This window comes from Sycon ciliatum, chromosome 3 (assembly GCF_964019385.1).
Source record: "Sycon ciliatum chromosome 3, ocSycCili1.1, whole genome shotgun sequence".
Classification (NCBI taxonomy): Eukaryota; Metazoa; Porifera; class Calcarea; order Leucosolenida; family Sycettidae; genus Sycon; species Sycon ciliatum.
Genome location: NC_088645.1, coordinates 22,685,476 through 22,705,754, shown reverse-complemented (window position 1 = coordinate 22,705,754; position 20,279 = coordinate 22,685,476). Strand labels below are relative to the sequence as shown.

At 49.6% G+C, this 20,279-nt stretch overlaps 3 protein-coding genes across 3 annotated transcripts in view; 2 read left to right on the top strand and 1 right to left on the bottom strand.

Moving 5' to 3' along the window:
- Positions 1 to 3,089, top strand: part of LOC135811777 (ER lumen protein-retaining receptor 2-like) — a 3,830-nt gene extending 741 nt beyond the window's left edge. The window contains exons 3-4 of the mRNA XM_065325024.1: positions 1,762 to 2,014; positions 2,634 to 3,089. Of these exons, the coding sequence (XP_065181096.1) occupies positions 1,762 to 2,014; positions 2,634 to 2,668 (288 nt within the window). The 3' untranslated portion in view covers positions 2,669 to 3,089. The remainder of the gene's footprint in view (positions 1 to 1,761; positions 2,015 to 2,633) is intronic.
- Positions 3,090 to 4,269: 1,180 nt separating this feature from the next.
- On the bottom strand, positions 4,270 to 7,633 carry LOC135811773 (SET domain-containing protein 4-like). Its single transcript, XM_065325019.1, has one exon. It carries the CDS (start codon positions 7,574 to 7,576, stop codon positions 6,230 to 6,232), a length of 1,347 nt encoding a protein of 448 aa, XP_065181091.1. The 5' UTR covers positions 7,577 to 7,633; the 3' UTR covers positions 4,270 to 6,229.
- A 300-nt stretch (positions 7,634 to 7,933) lies between these two features.
- Positions 7,934 to 20,279, top strand: part of LOC135812934 (E3 ubiquitin-protein ligase RNF213-like) — a 103,945-nt gene continuing 91,599 nt past the window's right edge. Inside the window, exon 1 of the mRNA XM_065326152.1 lies at positions 7,934 to 8,265. Within this exon, the coding sequence (XP_065182224.1) occupies positions 8,172 to 8,265 (94 nt within the window). The 5' untranslated portion in view covers positions 7,934 to 8,171. The remainder of the gene's footprint in view (positions 8,266 to 20,279) is intronic.

Sequence of the window (20,279 nt, the reverse complement as noted above, 5' to 3'; positions counted from 1 at the left end):
TAGATCTACGCGTGTCGCGTAGATCTACCACTGACTACCGGTATGGCGGCAGTTTTACTATGCACTGTACATAGCGCATGCACTCTTGACCTACCCGATCCGCGCTTGCATAGAAGCCAGGCTTCTACGCGCGACAGGCTTATATGCATTTGACCCGTTTGATTTTCAGGCTTCTATCTGCGATTTTCTTGTATGCAAACCCGGCTTTTATCCGCGACTTTACGGTAATTGTGTAGGCCTGCAACGCGTAGGGCACCTTGAATCCATACATTGTGCTGTTTGGTTCGTGAGTGATCAACGATCTCCAGATTTTTGTGGGCTATCGAGGTGAAATTCTAACGAATTCCGTCTCGAAACGGGCAAATGACTGTACATGTACATATCGTTTTCTACATAGCAACTTCAAATGTTAACGGATTGTTTAAATTCGTTAAATCGTTAGAATTAAATGTCGGTAACATTACTGGTCTTACAGTAGAAGGAGCAGCGTGCTAGGGCACCATGTCATGTTCTCTACTGTAGGTCCAAATTCTCGGCGCTTTCGAATTTCAGCCTCCGAGTCCCAGGGCTAACACACATTTCGGCTACTTACACACACACACACACACACGGACGGTTGCATCCGATATAATTTCGTGGTTCAACACCACTGTTAACATTCAGGAACTGATTGTCTAGCTCATGACAACAGCCGATGAGTGAAGCTCGGCAGTTGCAACAGACACTGTCTTCTCGCTGTACATGAGTATAATTATCAGGACCGGAATAGACCCTGCTCACAATGCACTGTAATTTCCATGCTGCAGCACATGTTTTCCTAAGCCGTACTGCGGACAATACCTCAAGTTTCCGTCAAAAATGTGGACAAGCACGGGCGTTTGGCAGCACTGCTGTTGCCAATGCTGTATGTTCATGCTTGGATGTTATGCATGGATAAGGAGACCACCTGGTAACAGAGACCGGGTTTTGAAGGTCCCTTGAGCGGTCGTCTTAGACAGGTCTGCGTATATGTTGAAAGATTGTCTGGTGCTCAGGATGACCTGCCTCTAACATCAACAGTACATACCCCCTGGGCGGGGGGCCCAGAGTGTGCAATTCCAGTTATGGAGTCTGTGACGCAGAGCTTCACATCACATGACGAACCCGTACCCATTATTTGCACCATGTGCATGATAGATGCAAGGCTGTACGCAACTCTGCTTTTGGTTGAACTCTATTGTGGTCAACTAACTTGCCTGTTTGCCTGCGTAAACATTTGAACCATGTCGCGTGATGTGAAATTCTGCCGTCGCAGCACTGCATGGAGGTTGTGCAGGCAGTTGCACACTCTTGGGGGTTATGTACTCTTGCTAATATTTTAATACTGGTGGTCGTTGTACATGCGGATAGGTTTCTAATGTGTGTTGAAACCATGGTAACGTGGTCTGGTGACAGTCTTGACTGGTCTCTGAAAACAGGCGGTCTTTGTAGACAGGTTCATGCGTGTGTTCAACTCATGGTAGCGTGGTCTGGTGCCTGATATTTCTGACTCTCTATACAACGGTGGTCTCTTTTAGTCTTATTACAATGGTTGTTGTACACTGTCACAGGTAGGACCGCTCTCCAAGGAGCAATGGGCTGCTGTATTGACAACCCGACTGAAGGCATGCTGTGACAATGGTCCACAGAACTGCTGAGCCGGATTGTAATCGCTGTGTGTATCCAGGCAGTGTGTTGACGTTTCCGTTGTGTTGTCTTCCTTTTCCTCGTCTCGTCTCGCAGATCCTGTGGACGTTTAGTATCTACCTGGAGTCGGTTGCCATTCTGCCACAGCTATTCATGATCACGAAGACGGGCGAGGCGGAAACGATCACGTCGCACTACCTGTTCGCACTGGGCGCGTACCGTGGTCTGTACCTGGCTAACTGGATCTACCGCTACTACACGGAGGGTTTCTTTGATCTGATTGCCATCGTGGCTGGCTGTGTTCAGACTGCCCTCTACTGTGATTTCTTCTACCTGTACATCACCAAAGGTAAGAGTAGCTATGCCGGATGCTAATAGTTCAAGCTGCAGCATCCCATCCTTTACTTCAAGCTGTGGCTGTGTGTGTGTGTGTGTGGTACGTGGTGTGTGTTTGCCTGGAGATGTGCACCTGCATGTCTCTCTCTCTCTCTCTCTCTCTCTCTCTCTCTCTCTCTCTCTCTCTCTCTCTCTCTCTCTCTCTCTCTCTCATTTATACCTTTGGCTACAGCCGTAGCTTGTACAAATTTGTTTACCTGAAAGACTCCAACCCTGTTGTGATCCTTTAACTTCTCTTGCCTATGTACGTCTTATTGTCTTTTAGGGCGGAAGTGAATTTTATGAGACCTTTGGGCTGACATGTTTACAGTGCCGGATCTGTATTTCTGGTTGTCAGTGTACTGTTGACACCCAAAAGCCACCTCCCCCACCCCCTGAAATATCATGAAGAGAGAGGGAGAGGGAGGGGGGGGGGGGGTAAGCGTGGCTCGTATACATGTAACTGTGTGCTGCTTCTCTCTCTGTCTGTCTGTCTGTCTCTCTGTCTCTCTCTCTCTCTCCCAACGCACACTTGTATGCACTGGTGAGCTCATTGCTGGTTGTTTCCTTTTCTTGCTTGTGTTTGTGTGCAGTTGTGAAGGGCCAGTCATTGACGCTGCCAGCATAAATCCCTTGTCTTGCTTTTATGACCTGGTTCGGGTCGAGGGTGTCCGCTCCATGTCAAGTTGAACATAAAATATTTCGCCTACTAGTATCTGGTGCATGCTCTGTGTTTGTGTTAGCTGGCATCTTGCACGCTTTTTTTCTGTACAAAGAATTTCTCTTACTCGCGCTCTCCGTCGTCACATGCTGTCTAGCCTTTCCCTGTTATTTTATTATTTTGTAATAGATTGACTGCAGGCATGATGCTAGCAACTTAACCGATATTTGTCAATGCTTTCATTTTGTTTATAGCCGAATTGCTGCCAATCGCTGCTCTTATTTGTCCCGTTGGGTAATATTTCTACGTTATTGTATGTTGATATAGCCTGAACAATCACCTTCACGGTTGTTTGTGAGTACGTGCGTCTTGTGCGCATATACACATATCGATCCAGTTGCTTTTGTGGATTCTGAATGTGTGGATGCATGTGCCTGGGAAGTAGTTGTGGAGCGAGATTGTAAGCTTGTGTCTGCAGCCTGCCGTGCTGTTTCTGATGAACCACGGCTTCGTTCTAAAGAGATGTCTGAACAAATTACATCAAGAGTCCATAACCCCCGGGGGGTTATGGACTCTTGATTACATGCATGCTGCTTTTGCCGGGCCGAGCCACGACGCTGGTGTGTACTTGTGTCCGTATGTGTTGTTTGTTTTTTGCTTGAGTGTCTGGATTTGTGAGGATGGAGCAAGCGCAGATCAAGGGTGTTCTTCAGCAAGTGCCCGCCCCCAGATCGCAGACCCATGGCCCAAGAGATTTGTCTGAACCAGCGATTTTTCGAATGCCTTCTGGGATTGTGGATTCTTCACCTCGGTCACGTATTACAGATTCCCTGGCCTATACTGCACCATCTCCACACGGCTTCCGTGTATAGTGCTGAGAACTGCTGACTGCATGCATTGAGTCTTTAAAATTCCGTGATCCAAGCCCCACAATTCTTGTTTCTATAGGAACACAATGCATTGTGCAGTGTGTCAGCTACTAGTATCCAATTGCTAGTGGTTGCACAGAAGGCATGTGCCATCTACACACTGTGGCTCATGACACGCATGTCACGAGCATTAATTTTATTTTACCCTATAGTATAATTCACTCGCGTGTGGCGATCGGTTTAGTTGCATGCGGCGCCAACCATTACCAAACACCGTTATCGCGACACGTTACTTGCTGATACTGAACCAGGTGTATGGTATACATGTAGTAGCTTGTTTGCGCAGCACTGTGAAGTCCACAGTGTGCAGACTTCATTATAGCACTGCATGGCCAGACATGCAGGCAAGCCACGCGCTTAGAGGATGCACAGTGATCTTGCAATACCGGCGGTGCATTCATGCAGGGTTGGGAAGTCCAAATTCTCACGGGGCTGTGCCATGTGAACTTGACTACAATTGTAGTAACACGTCGCGACAATACCCATGCGCGCAGCAGATCACATGAAAAAATTCAACCTCGCATGCATGGCAGTCTCAGTGTCTGGAGTGTGCAAATTGACTTCCCGCAAGCGCCACACACGCAAGCCGCTGAATCTGTAGCATGCAAGTGCAATACTACCACCACTTACACAGCTAGATCATTCACACCATGTGTATATACAATAATTATTGCATGCCTACTATTGTAATAGCACACTACAAGGGCATGTAACATTTTATAAGCTGCTGACCAACATGTGCATGTCCACTCGCAGGTAGAGTGAAGAGTGTAGAGCTGTTAGAAGTAACATATCATGGGTGCTAATGACCACACAATCATGTTAGCCCACATCAATGAATCCAGCAGGTAGCTTCAGTATAAGTCAGTGCAACAAGCCAGTCAGGTCTTTTTCCCCGCAGTTCACGAAAACGAAACAAAGCTCCGTGCATGAACTCTGAAGTAGGTTTTGTGATACTGAAATCTGAAAACGTTTTGCAGAAATTCTTCTTCTTGCCCAGCATAGGAAGAGTGCACTGTACTTTTGAAGCGGTAGTGTAAAGTTTGTGGAATGCTAGAGCAGGATGCCTCGCAGCGTCCTGCCGCAGGACGGCCAGTTTGCGTTTGGGCCAGCGGATAGGGATGACGGTGCGCCAGAGAGATCGGATGACAGTGGAGATAAGGACTCCACGGCATGGAACGGTGAGTTTCAGTACCACCATACTCTAGAGCTGTGCGCCTGTCTATGTGTGCGCGTGTGTGTAAAGCCAGCACACTACAACAGCAGAGAGAACATAATTATACTCTAGGAAAAAAGAAGAGTTCTTGTATGCTATGATTCTCTCAGCGGGTATAGTTGTCTTTAAAAGAACAAAAGAGCGTCAGCATCGACCCGTCTGTATATGCTGCAGCACTATACATGTACTTGGACAGCTGCTCCAAGTGACCGGGCGTGCGAATTACACGCGCCCGGCGCACGATGCAAAGAATTCTCTGGCGCCAGCTCATTTTCCTACGGAGTATAGTCAACAACGTGATTCCATAGAACGCAATGTGCACAGATTAGTTGGACAAAATCAGGCTCAGTGCTGTAGTGGCGTACACGGGAGACTCTCTGTGAGCCCAACGGAACTACAGCGGGGTCACTGGCAGTGGGCAGGTAGATGCTGGGCTGTAACGACCGGACACTCTGCCACAGAGCACACACACGGGAGACTCTCTCTCTGGCTAGCACAGTAAAACTACAGCGGGGTCACTGACAATAAGCCGATAGATGACGGGTTGTAACGACCGGACACACTGCCATAGAGCATACGCACGGGAGACTCTCTCTCTGGCTAGCCCAGTAAAACTACAGAGGGGTCACTGACAATAGGCCGATAGATGATGTGCTGTAACGACCGGACACACTGCCATAGAGCATACGCACGGGAGACGCTCTCTGGATAGACCGGTAAAACTACAGAGGGGTCACTGACAATGGGCAGGTAGACGCTGGGCCGTAGCGACCGGACACTGGCGGTGTGACTGCCACAGAGTACACACACACATACACATGTGTAGCCCTTACCTGCCAGTGACATGTGGCTGGGTAGTACGCTGAGCAGGCGGCGACTAGTGGCCGGGCATTTCACAGCGCGCTGCAACACTCACTCCAGGTCTGGGAACACGGACGCACACATCATCATCAGCGTCACGACAGCACTTCTCAACGTGCGCTTTGCACGGTTTTCCGGTGTCGTCGTATCCGGAGGAGATAGGCGGCCGACTAATCGTATTCATGGCCGTTGTTTCAAGACAGCAATTCAGGGCAATCCTGGCCCGGTGTAAGGGTAGTAGATATGCATCCAGAACACACGCGTCAGAGCCACGGCAAAGCAGCACACTACTACTAGTTCTTGCCGAAATGCGTTTGACATTTAAATCGTAAGGTTCTGAGGCTTTGTCGTGAGTTTCTACAGGAGTAGTGTTGCGTTGGGCCGCTGAAAGAAATCACCCTTTAGACTTAGCAACCTCTTAGCAATGTGTGCCCAGGATTTAGCAGAAATGCCCGTGCTTTCTGCAATCGTGTACGGCGAGGTCCGGTCTTCTAGGAAAAGCTCGTGATTACAAACGTTGGTTCAGCCCACAGCAGCATCAGTACTCAAAGCGTTCAGCTCAGCTTCGGCAGTGTCGAGAATGGCGTGCTGCTGCAGCGACAGCGTGGCCGCTGTTCGCGCGTTGGCCGACGAGCCGTCGCAGCGCACGATCCCATTCAGCTTCTCTCTGGACGGCAGCAGGTGGCAACGGGCGGCAGCACACAAGCACACGCCAACGCGACCCTTCAGCTCGCGCCGCGCAACATCGGCCAGTGTTCGTACACCATACACATAAGCATGCCAGCTGTCGAGCTCCGCCGCGTCCAGAACGAGAATGTCCAGCGCCGCGAGAAGCTTCCAGCCGCAGCCGTCGGCAGTCGGGTTAACCGTGTCCAGTTCGGCTTCAACAAGAATCTGACTGCGACGCCGATCGCACCAGAGCGCCGCTACGAACGCATGCTCACCGGCCGCAAGCGGTATCAGTTGCAGCAGGCCGAGCATGACGCTGCAGTGAGGATTGTCGTCGAGAACGAACCCATACTCCAGCAGCAGCCGTTGGTTGTCGTGGGGACCGTAGCAGATGAACACCTCGTCACCGTGACGATACCGGTCCTGCGTGACGATATCGTAGCGCCGCGTCGAGCTATTGTATCCGGCCGTGACGCGTGCACCGGGCGAGTGATTCAGAAAGTCAAGATACGGAGCTAGTGCACAGTTGCCGGCCGACGTGTCGCCATCATCCGTTGCCGGGTTACCAGTGCTGCTCTCACTCAGGTACACAGTCCTGGTGTTGACGGCGCACCAGGCGTTCAGGAACCGCTCGTACTGCAGGTCTGGCACGAGCGTCGTCAGTAGCTTGGACGCGCGCTCATGCTGCTCCACCAGATGCGAGCGCTGCGTACGGACACGCTCCAGCAAGGAGAGCGGCAGCAGTGCTAGCTCGTCAGCCGCAAAACACACCGGCAGTTCGTACGCGTCGGGCAGCACGTCAAGATAGTGGCTCCACTGCGACGTGGATCCCTTGCTACGCTCCACTAGAATGAACACAGCCAGTATGGATACGTCATCCAGACCAGCAGCATTGCTGGACTTGTCCATCGTGTCCTGGTGTATTTCTACTTCTAGCTGAAGCTTCACGTCCGCGCACGTCACCAGGCGCTGCCGCGGCACCGAGGCGATGCACTCACCAGGCTCGATCCTCCTCGTGGCCATCATACCGCGCCCAGTGCCGGGAAACATTGCCGGACGCAGCAGCTGGCTCATACCAGCTCCTACCGAATGACTCCATTGTAGAAATCGAACGCAGCAGCGGGATGTAACCGGCACCGCTCGCTTTCCGCAGGAAATCCTCTGGCGATTACGCCTGCGTCGAGCTCTTCCATGTCCCATCAGCAGCAACACAGGCCACACACTCCGAAACCATCCTTTCGAAATCGAAAATGATCCAGAGTAGATCTACAAAAAGGTTTATACCAGGGAGTCGTAAAATACCATTTTACGACTCCCTGGTTTATACTATGTACTACACACAATCAATGACTTGAATAGCAGAAAAAGGTCTTTTGAAAATCAAAAAGAGTGCAAAAAACATGACAGTCGAAACTGCTTTTTTGTGCTTTTTCGCGAGCGAAACATGCCCAGGGATTTCCCCTTCGTGAAAGGATCTGTTCGATTACCATGATTACCATGAGCATGAAGAATGATGATGACTGTGTGCATCATGCTAAATCAAAATGATAGTTCCACGCTCATCCACCGGCATGTCTTGTATCAACTCCACTCTCCAGACCAGTGACTCAGTCTGAAAAGCGTCTGTAAAGCATCCTTTCTTTCTTTCAACATCATGGAGTCGTGAGAGAAGGTGCGCAGCAGATTTCAGTTCCCAGGCAGTTGTCTAAAAATCAGCACATAATAATTTTGATCTTGGTAGAATTTTCTCAGTCCCTCACGATGGCTTGAGTGCTTTCCTGTACCGTTGGACGATATGGGAAGAAAGTGCGATTCCTGCGGGGATCGTCTCGCTGATGGAGTCGCATCGTGCAGCAAGTGTACAACTCACCAGCACCAGCGCGAAACAGGTCAGACAAGGTGTTTGCCTTGGCAAGGTGTTGTTTCTCTTTAGTCGATATGGTGCTTTCTCAATTCGCGGTCCAAGCGCAAGCCTCGATTTCCTGGAAGGGGAAATTATGGAATTATTTATACAAATAATCTACGTGGCGATCAAAATCATGGAATTATCTATTTTATTTTTACAATGCAAATCAACTCAGCAATGTGATCATAATAACAACAAATTCCCAATGCATTTACATTACACCACGAGTACCTAGACAAGAGTGCAACTCCGCTTGGTTTGGCCTGCGGCGAAATTTTTTGTTGACGTCACCTTTTCCGGAGGTCATGAGTCATACTGTGCGAGGCATGGACTGCGAGTCTGTGGCCACGTGAACTCGGAAAGGTTTCACTAGGGGTGCGTTTGGTTGGTACGATCTAGAACAGGATCGAACAGCTGGTGCACATGGAGCAGCCTCATGCCAACCAAACGGTACTCCAGAAACAGAGCCCATTTTTTGTGAAAAAATGTGCCACACTTGGTGCATTCTTCAAAATGTGTATGGGTTACCATGGTCACATTGTACGGTACAACGAATCCAACCCCAAATCGTATGCACGTGATCATTTGGGACCAAAATCGATGTTCCCGCCAGGTTTCACAGTGAAAAAGTGAAACTGCTCGGTCTGCTCCGGCCTCGGGGCTGGAGCAAGCAGAACATGTTCTGGCCGAACCAGAACAGGTGCAGTCCCAACCAAACGGGCTGTTCTGGTGAATCCTGTTCTAGTTCGTACCAACCAAACGCGCCCTAAGATTGCACTGTAAAAAGCGGGAGATAAAGTTAAATTTTTCGTTTTGAAAGCGGCAAAAACACGAATTTGCGATGAACCTTTTCCGCCCTGGTGCTATTTTTTTTGCTAAATCCCAGTATGCATCTGAAAAATATCTAATTTCACTCACCAGTTTCGTAATTATTTCGTTTTGGTCTCATTGGAAAGCTACAGATGTCCTCTCTCTGAATATCGCCACTAGACACCCAGCAGGAGCAACAGAATCGCCTTCAAGCCTGTTGAGAGCTGCCCTATTGCGCCTGAGCGAGATTCTGTACCCACCTCCACAAATTTTATCGTTTCTCAATTTTTACTCAACGTAGAATGATGATTCAAAGCCCTGCAGATTCATGAAGCTCAAGCAATTCATTCGGTCTCTACTTCGCATGCACTGTGCAGCGATGCGTCACTGGGAAAGTCCCCGTTTGAGGCACGCCGACGCACTTTCAAGCGCTCTGCGTACAAATTTTCGAAACAATTTCAAGCGTATCTACGTTTCGTTCTCGATACTCAGTTATTCCGCATCACGCTATATCAAACGACATACCACTGGACAGCTTATTCTCTCACCTTTCCAATGAGCCATCATTTGTGACGATCGGATAAAGGACAATGGAGTTGCGACAATTTGAACAGTGATGTATACGCACTGTACAAGTATGCGCTTTTACTTGACGCACATATGCGGCATCAGGAAATCAGGGTATGACGTTTTGACGCACATGTGCGGCATCAGTCCGGAAAGGGTTAAGATCTTCTTCCAGCGTGCTTTGCTCGGCATGTGTCATAGGTTCCAGAAAAAAAAGGTGACGTCAACAACAAATGTGGCTGTGGACCATACCAGCTGCAGAGTTTCACACTCTTATTGACATATTCTTGATTACAGAGTGACCAGTAGTGACCAAGTTCTAGCCACACCAAAAATATGAAACCCTGATTGAAGAATTTCAGTGTAGATAATAATCGTTCCTTGGTGATGTTTCTACAATTAGATTCATGATCACAGAATGACCGTGCACTTTATAAGAAAGGAAAAGGACCAAGGAACTACAAGTTACGCTATAATGTCCACTAACACCACCAGTTACTATTTCTTATAAATTAATCCTTAGCTCTCCATCCGAGTCCATTCGTGCACTTTATCTTATTCATTGCAATAATACCAGGCAGGCACAGTGGGTTGGTCAAAGACCATGATTGAGATACGAGAGGTACCTGGTTCAAGTCCTGCCGGGCCTGGGAGCGGTTTTTCCAGCCGTGCTGCTACCCACAGTCAACTGGGAACTTGTGGCCAGGCACAAGGGGTACATGGATGCAGCTATTAAATGGGGTCGTTTTCGGCACTTGTGCCAGTGGTTGTGAGACTTATCCACTCACCCCCACCGTTAGGCGCTGCATCTGCCGCTAGGGTTTATCGGGTGTTAGCGGCCGTCGTGAGTTCCCTTCGGGAACGGACACGATAATTTACTTTTTCTTATTACTTTTATTGCAATAATAATTATTACATCATCTTTCTGTGCGCACAAATTGGGCGTATGAATACGCTGGCAAATGGCTTGCAAAACTCTTTAGCAGAGTCTTTAACCAGGATGATCGCTGCACAAAACTGGTAAACGAGATCCGAACGAGATCCCGAGTACAAATGGAAACAGGCGGGACAAGTGTAGCGTATCTGCCAGCATATTCTAAATTTTTAAATGCAGTTGTGTGATGTCCACCATTTTCTTAGTGAAGCTAGCAATGAATTCCTAAATTGTCTTCGTGAATTTCCAGATTTTGTTCGCTGCATGCGTTGGTGAAAACGCTCTTGGCTACAGTGGCACATGGCTCGCTGTGCTAGTGCTACTGGACTATGGCATATGTAAAATACTGCTCAATGAAATCCAGTTGCGTCGCTCAAGTACGCGCCGGGGGTTGCGCGGCCCCAGGCCTGCGCCACACTGGGCTGCGAAATGGTGCAAGGCGCAAGCGTGAGTGACACGACTGGATTTCATTGAGCGGTACTATACATACATACATACATACATAGACTATGTACATACATACATACATACATACATACATACATACATACATACATACATACATACGGAGAGCTCACTAACTTGTCAGTTTGAGCACTCTGGCAAGGTACGTTCGGGCCTGATTTAAATCTGGCTTTGGATATTTTATTTTCATTGCTATCAGGTTCGGCCTCATTTTCTCTGTGCTGCGCTGAGGAGTTCACAAAGAATGAAACAGCATGCTGTCCGCAGATTGAGTACATACATACATACATACATACATACATACTTTCTGCTGGAATTCACAACAGTGTACATACATACATGCATACATACATACATACATACATACATACATACGCGGAGTGACTTTGGGATGAGTGTAGTGAAGCGGGCGAGCATTTGGAAACAGCTGGTGCCCTGGCTACACCTGTTGTAGGACTTCGGTGACCAAAAGTCATTAGGCATGGTTTCCGGTGGCATGTAGGCCGAAAGTTTTAATGCTGAAGATAACGTGATAAAAAAGTGCTGGTCGTGTACTTTTCAGACACCTCATGGATCTGTGGTGACACAGGCCCTCGTACACCACAAACTCGTGGAAATCGACACGACAGAGGGGTTGCCACCATTGTACGAATGTTGGAAATTATGCATGAGAATTGCATACTCTGGGTTGGGGGGGGGGGGGGGGATGTATTCTTGGTGTTACGGGTACGTTATCCCTTGCACTTACTGGTACTTTTAGAATCATCTTGATAAAGGCCCTGCCTAAAAGCGGCCATAACTCACAAGGCTTTAGGGGCCGTCCGTAAATATCGAACTTTTTTCACCAAACGAATTATTTTAGTTTAGACCCAACCCCTCCCTCCCTCCCCCTCAGAACGTAAAAATTGTTGACATATACATGCATATACAACAAAAGTGGCAAGTGTGTCACTGCTCCTATGGCCATGTACATGTATCGAGCTTTTCTGAAACGAAATTGGTCAACCCCCTCCCACCCCATAACGAAATTATTTCGTTTCGTGAAAAAAAGTTCGATAATTATGGACGACCCCTTATTCGGTATAATTCTGGTTTGTCAATACAGATAATTGGAAGAACAGTTAAAAAAAAAGAAGAGTTATGATCGCTTTTGTGTCTGTGGGTTGTAAAATGCCTTGGTCTTTTTTGGGTCTACATGTATAGACGGACTATGAGGTCCATAATCTACTACTGTAATAAATCGTCTTCTCTAAAAAGGAGTCAATATAAGCAGTCTAATATAGTGCAAACTTGACTACTTGTACTGTGTGAGTCATCCCGACTCGGATCTGATCAAGGTACGCTAGCAGCTGGCTAGAGGTAGACCTACCAATGGTACTGGGAAATGGCATGTCACTTGCGGTGCGTGTAGGCAGACTGGTTGAACCCGGAACCTCAGCGTTTTCCGTCGAGTTGCTGGTCCAGAGTGTCCCACGCCAGCTGCGGAGACTCCGACACAGAACCCGTTGTCGACTGCAATGCCAGTGCAGGCTGTGTCCTCTGTGGGTGAGCATGGTGAAACAGGCACACGCCGAACAGTTTGAAACTCTACAGGATTTACAGTACTGTAAAAGCAGAAATTTTCGGTGGTGTTTTATTTTCGGTAACTTCGGTGCCGAAAATTTTTACCGAAAATAAAACCACCGAAAATTTCGGTACTCTATACATGTGGTACTAGTACACTTACCTGGAAAACGGGTTTACCGAAAAAAATTATCCGCCGAACCGCCGATTTTGGAGAATACCGAAAATATTACACCACCGCAAATTTCTGCTTTTACAGTAGTGCCAGCCCTGGCAACCGTTGGCGAGTTTCGGCATCTTTCCTTCCTCCTTGGCGTGCAGTTTTCACAGGCTCTGTTGGATTCTCAGCATTGGCAATTGGCTCCACACTTGTCACTACACTGGCAACACTGGCTCTCAGCAGTTGCGGAGCTGCTCACTAGGGGCATTGTGGTGCGAAAATCCGAATGTCTACCATGCAAACATAGTCGCAGGATGGGCTCGGGCAGGAGTGAAAAAAACCTGCTGTTTCTTCAGTAAAAAAGAAAGAAAAAGAAGGCTGCCACTCTGAAGCTTCTTTGATTGCGCATGTTTGTGACGCCTTTCTGTGCTGTTGTTCAATGTTTTACCTCTGTCTCTCTGTGTCTCTCTCTGTGTGTCTCTCTCTGTGTGTCTCTCTCTGTCTCTCTCTGTCTCTCTCTGTCTCTCTCTCTGTCTCTCTCTCTGTCTGTCTGTCTGTCTGTCTGTCTCTCTCTCTCTCTCTCTCTCTCCCTCCCTCCCTCCCTCCCTCCCTCCCTCCCTCCCTCCCTCCCTCCCTCCCTCCCTCCCTCCCTCCCTCCCTCCCTCCCTCCCTCCCTCCCTCTCCCTCCCTCTCCCTCCCTCCCTCCCTCTCCCTCCCTCCCTCTCCCCCCTCCCTCCCTCTCCCTCCCTCTCCCTCCCTCCCTCCCTCCCTCCCTCCCTCCCTCCCTCCCTCCCTCCCTCCCTCCCTGCCTCCCTCCCTCCCTCCCTCCCTCCCTCCCTCCCTCCCTCCCTCCCTCCCTCCCTCCCTCCCTCCCTCCCTCCCTCCCTCCCTCCCTCCCTCCCTCCCTCCCTCCCTCCCTCTCTCTCTCTCTCTCTCTCTCTCTCTCTCTCTCTCTCTCTCTCTCTCTCTTTCTCTCTCTCTCTCTCTCTCTCTCTCTCTCTCTCTCCCTCCCTACCTCCCTCCCTCCCTCTCTCTTTCTCTCTTTCTCTCACTCTCTCTCTGTGCAGCGATTGGCGCGGCTGATCAAGGCCAGAGGTCAGCTGGCGGTGGCGCAGCAGGGCCCAGTACGACTGTGATTCGTCCGGGCGCTGCGGCCGGCCGTCCACCGCTACTACCGCAGCCTTCACGGACACACGAGCAACAGCAGCAGCAGCAGCACCTGCAGCAGCATCAACCTCAGTCTTCGCACCATGCCGCACCGCAGTCGCCTCAGCAGCAGCAGCAGCAGCAGGCTACGCAGCAGAGCCTTGCACAAATGCAACACGCGCTTGAGCTGCAGCAGCAGCAGGCGATGTATGGCTCAGCGCATGTGCCGCCGCCGTATCTTGAGCACTACAACGGCGCACAGCAGGGGTATGGCTACCAGCAGGACACCGGACACCTGCTGCTGAACCAACAAGGCGCACAGTCGCATCATCCGGGCCATGGTGTGTCGTCTGCTCATCAGATAGAGCAGCAGTTATTGCAGAACCAGTGGCAGCAGCCGCAGCTGCCACCACACTCGGACGCGCAACACATGCATTCGTATCAGCAGCAGCAGCCGCAGCAGCAGCCGCAGCAGCATCGCCAGACCGAGCATAAGTGGCATGTGGAGCAAATGCATCAACGAGCTTCCCAGCAGCCACAGCATGCAGAACAACACGACATGGATCACCAGCGTGTACGCCATGGACATTTCCAGCCTGATCAGCTGCAGCAGCAGCACCAACAACAGCAGCAGCAGCAGCACCAACAACAACAGCAGCAGCACCAACAACAGCAGCAGCACCAACAACAGCAGCAACAACAGCAACAGCAACAACAGCAGCAGCAGACCCACAACATGCAAGAATCCAGTGCCGGCGAAACACATCCAGTCAGCCCATCGGAACCCAAATCATCTTCTGGACAGGTCCCCAATACAGGCAGTGGTCCTCCTCACTTTGCCCGTATTGCTGCCAAGTTCCCAGCTGATGCCAGCTCCTTGGGGCGACCGGAGGGATTACCGATGTCCGGGAAGGGTGGTGCCAGGACATCTCACGGCACTCAAGTACCAGCTAGCGGTGGTGATGGAGGGAGTTGGAGCAATGCCTCCGCCACTGCTGCTGCTGCCGCTGGTCCTGGCTCAAACTCTCCAGATCTCTACCATGGTGATAGCGAGCTCGACCTGTACCGGTCTAGCCAGCCACAGTCTTCCGAATCGTACGACAGCGGGCCGCCTGACCAGCCATCGGCGTACAGCAGTGCTCACTCTGCTGGTGAGCTCCCCGCTGGCACTGCTGGCTACGGGCACTCATCTTCTATCTCACACCCACAGGGCCAGCAGCTGCATCATCATCATCAGCAGCAGCAGCAGCAGCGCAATGCTGCTGCTGATGATGATGCTAACCAGTTTGGCAGTGTTGGTGCTAGGAACGATTTTCAAAAGCAGTTGGAGTTTGAACTTGAACAAGTTTCGAAAAGAAGAGACAGTTACATGCGCCAATATCGAGTGACAACCAGTGAAAGGAAAAAGCAGTTCCTTACGAAAGCGCTTGATAAACTGAATGAGGAGGAGGAAGTCATCTTGCAGAAAATGGATGACGTCGAAATGCCGGCATTGGAGGCTAACGCAGCCCCGGCCCCTGGTGATATGTCGTATCCTAGCGATGGTCGTTATTCCAGTGGGAGCCAAGTCGCTGGCCATGTTCCGCCTGGCACTCATCCAGCGCCTCCAGCGAGCACTGTGGAGGGCTCTGGCGTTGGTGCACGCAGTAACCTGCCAGCACGTGGCGTTGCTCCCGGTCAACACGATCGTGGCGACCATCTCTCCGGCGTTGGTGCTGCAGTGCCGTCCGGTGCGCTTCCTGCGTCCATGCAGTCGGCTACGGCCACGTTTCGTCCATCTGACGAGGTACCAGGCACTGCTGCAGCCCCAGAAGCAATGGATATAGAATCCGGTGAGCGTAATCCTGCTACGGCGGCCCATTCTCGTCAAGGTGAGGATGGTGAAAGCGGTTCGAGGCTACCAGGCAGCCTGCCGCATCCCGTTGAGTCGCGTGTGGACCAGTACAATCGCCCCGAAGGCGACCACTCGTCCACATCGGCTGAGGAAAGCATGGACATTGATGCTCCACATCTGGCTTCCCGGGCTGAGCAAGGAGCTGCTGCAAAGGAGGGCATTCAGCCCGATCAAGGTAATGTCAGTTCATCTCAACAGCCTGTGCCCGAGACCGGTGCTTCCACAGCAGAAGTGCAGCAGCAGCAGCAGCAATCATCGGATGCAACCAATACGGGCACCCAGGACGGCCCTCCGTCCGCAGCTGCTAATGTTGCTCACGCCAGTGCGCAGAACGCACAGCAGCAGCAGCAGCAGCAGCACGATGCGGCATCTCCGGCTACCGACGTGCTCAGCACAGGTGATCAGGAACCTGGCGACATGCAGCGTCACAAACCCGACCCAAACGCCAGTGGCTCGCCCATGGAGAAAGAGCAAGCTAGCGAAGAAGAAGAAGAAGAAGAAGAAGAAGAAGAAGAAGAAGAAGAGGATGACGATGACGACAACGACGTCGATGATGATGATGAGTTTTATGATGCAGTAAGTGGGCAGGACAGCGACGGTAACCTTGCTGGTGACGCTCACAAGGACCAGACGGAAGAGCAACCAGAACAGACGGAAGAGCAACTTGCCAAGAAGGGTGTGCAGAAAAAGCTGAAGAAGAAAAGGCCCAAGAAGAAGAAGGCCAAGAAAACCAAGCGGAAGAAGACCAGTGACGAAGGTCCGCCGCTAAAGCGCCCAAAGGACAGCGGTGATGAAGGTCCAGGTGGCCCAGCAAAGCAGGCAGCGGGCGACGGGGATGACACCTCCCGTACTGGTGCCATGGAAAGTCCTGCTGGGCCTGGAGGAGGCAGCGGTGAGAAGGAAACTCTTTTGCAGGTAGCTGGGAGTGCTAGCCCTTCTGCAGGGGATGATGTCCAGAAGACTGGCTACAACACCCGATCTCAAGCGCAGAAGTCAGGACCATCTCCCTCTTACTCATCCGTTGCTGGCGGTAGTGGCCAGATGCCAGTAAGTGATATGATTGTATTGACTGGCATTTGGTGCTGCTGCTGCTGTTGGTGCTACTGTTGTATCGCTGCTGCTGTTGTTTGTTGTTTGTTGTTGTCGTCGTCGTGGTGGTGGTGGTTGTGGTTGTGGTTGTGGTTGTGGATGTGGTTGTTGTTGTTGTTGTCGTCGTCGTCGTCGTCGTCGTCGTCGCCGCCGCCGCCGCCGTTGTTGCTGCTGCTGCTGTTGTTGTTGCTGCTGCTGCTGCTGTTGCTGTTGCTGCTGTTGTTGTTGTTGCAGTTGTTGCTGCCAGCGGTGGTGGCTGTGCCGGTGCTGTTACTGTTGTCGCTGAGGTTTGTTCTGTGACGGTACGGCATGACTGGCTAGACATTACTTTGATGGATTAATCCTTTATCAACCGCTAAATTGGATGTACTTCAAGAAGTAAACGTGTATAGGGCTTTTGTCGAGACCAGGAGTACACAACTAGAAGTGTGCAACTCTTATCTTGAGCTACAATGAGCTCACCAGTGGCGGATCCAGGGGGGGGGGGGGGGGTTCCGGGGGTTCCATGGAACTCCCTAAATTTTGCAAAGTGTGCGGCTGAGAAATATCGAAAAATATCATGTGTGCACAAAAGGACGTCCGTCCGATAACAGTCAGTGCAGTCACCATGGTCACTGAGTCAAGAAGCACAGACTGTCAGGCAGTGCACTGCATGCGCGTGCGGTAGATCGATAGTATGTACGGATAGTACTTACTACTAGTACTAGTAGTCTGTACTGGTGTTCACGTCCGTGATTTACAAACGGACACTGCAGACAACATTGGGTGGTTGTTTTCTTTTTGATCTTTCGAAACGATCCAAACTTACCTCCATTGCCGCTGCCATTCACTGCTGGTCAGGATGGGTGTGGTGTGGTCAGTATTCCTTGAACAAGTTTTTTGCAGAAGAGAAAGGATGTTCCGAGTACTGACACTCTTCAACGAATTTCGAACCGTACACGTAGAGTTCAAGCTCCTCAGAAGATGAGGGCTCCGACATCCAAGCAAAGTCAGTAATCTCTACCTGCTGCAGCATGCAGTAGTGACTAGTTGTTCCTCCGCAGGAACGGAGTGCTGCGCCAGCGATGTGTTTTAGATGACATTAGGGAGGTTCCGGAGTACGATTTTTCGTGCCAAAATCCGTGGAGGCTCTACGGATTTTTTATACGTCGTTTTCGAGCAGTGAAAAGTTCCGGGGTACGGAACTTATGTGTTTGCCGTCATTGCCTAGGTTACGATCGCAAACACGTCACATTCCCGCGCCATGCCTTTTTATTTTGAAAATTTGTACCGAAATCAAAACTTCCCGCGAAAAATCGATGTTTCTCGTACCAAATTTGTACGCGAAAAATCTTTCTGCACCCGATGACGCAAAATCTCCATACGAAACATGGTTCGTATGAAAGCCAGTCCACACGGATTCTCCGTGCCGAAAAATCGTATGGAGCACGCCTGGAAAAAATCCGTAGCGCCCATACGGATTTTGGCACGGAAAATCGTACCCCGGAACCTCTCTATTGAAAGGATTGTACCCCGTCGACACTGTTTCGCTGTTGTTGTTTCTGTCACTGAAGTGAAGACGATGCTCTTGTCCTGTGACTATCTCTTTTAAAAGTTGCTAAATCCTATATTTTGGTCATATTTTTCAACTCAAAAGGGATGTGGCATGAGAATAGCAAAAAGTTTGTGACCAATTCTTCCTTGCTAGGTCTTCGAGAGTTGAGTAAGATAATTTTTTCAAACACTAACATCTCAGGCTCATCTCCTTGCTCAATATTACTAAGGCCTGTGCCCTATTTTTCGAATCCTACGTGTGTATATAGGATTTGAGATTTTATTGGACCTTGTTTTATCCTTAAAACTGGTAGTTTCATGACGGCATGTGCGATATGTCGTCATGAAGCCATCCCGTGCCACACCTGCAATGTTCTTCTGCACATTCACTGCTTCCATGACAGCAGCTGAACAATTATGCTCAAATTTCCAATTATTGCGGAAAATAGGTATTCATCAGAAAAATTATCGACCTATGAATCTAAAATGTAAACATTCATGCCTCAAACATATTTACAACTTCCATGAAAACCATTATGCCGTTATTATTGGTATAAAAGGCACACATTTTCAAATCCTATATATAGGATTTTCGGCCAGCAAATTAAGAGATCGAGCATTTCGCATCGTAAAAATGCCAAAAATTTCCGAAAGTACAAATGGACAGGGAAAGTAATTTAGTTGTCATTTCGGCATTCCTGGCTCTTAAAGTACCCATGGCTTGCATATTCGATCTTTACAAGAAGTTGAAGGGGTCTTCAATTCCTCACTGAACCTGTGTGCCAGTCGATTGCATACATGTATATGATTAATTGATTATGTGTCCGTACTAAAATTTACAATGTAGGGTAAGCAGCAGCATTTGGCCCTGTATACAGGTTTTCCATCGTCCACCACACCACAACTGCGCTCCGACTCAGTCTCCAGCGATGGTGGTATGCTGTGGCAACATGTCGAGGCCGGCTGGAGAGCGCAGTTGTGGTGTGGTCGATGATAATATTATGTCCGTAGTGTGTTTTAAAAGCATGCGATTCCACTAACACAATCGGATTGTCGTTCTTTTACAAGTGTCAACCGCACATCTGATTCCATAATATTTTGGCTGTTCAATTTTGGCTCAACCGGAACCCCCCTGTAGAGATCTCTGGATCCGCCCCTGCTCACCCGCAGGGCAGTATGTTTATCAGGCTAAACTCAACTGCAGACATACAGTAAAACTCAGATAAGACAAACTCTCGAGGGTTCTAGCCTAGCCTGTTTTTTTTATTTATTTTTTATTTATTTTTATTTTTTTACGAACACAGCCATTTCGTTCTTATTTGATGGTACAGTGAATCATACATGCACACTCATGCCTCGTTAATATCCGCGCGGTCCGGCACCGGGCACTGCCCGCGACTTTGAAATGTCCCTAACTCCGAATCACATACATTGTTTTGGGGAAAGGCCATTGATATGATAGGGCATATGGCATCACTATCGCCACAGAAAGTAACAGAACAGTGGTAATATTTCCACTGAAACTCGCCCGAAGGGTGCCCGGTAGACCGAAGTGCCCTGTAACTTCGGGGTCCGGATAGCCGAGGTGTGAGTGTACATGTCATTGTATGTACGAAGGTTTACATGTGGGCCGTAAATGCATGTCCCACCAGTGCTAACAGGGCATAGCTTAAGGATTTCATTTAGCTCGGACAAATGTCCTTCCGTTTTGAAATCTGTCCGGACATGCCCGGACATTTTCCACAACACTTTTTCAGGGTGTTTCTTCTTTTTTTTAGTAGTACTGAAGTATATTCACAATGACTCATTATGTGGACGTATCTCACACATTACTAT

Excerpts from the sequence above, each read along its gene's own strand:
- LOC135811773 (XM_065325019.1), bottom strand. The coding sequence starts at position 7,576 with ATGGGACATGGAAGAGCTCGACGCAGGCGTAATCGCCAGAGGATTTCC.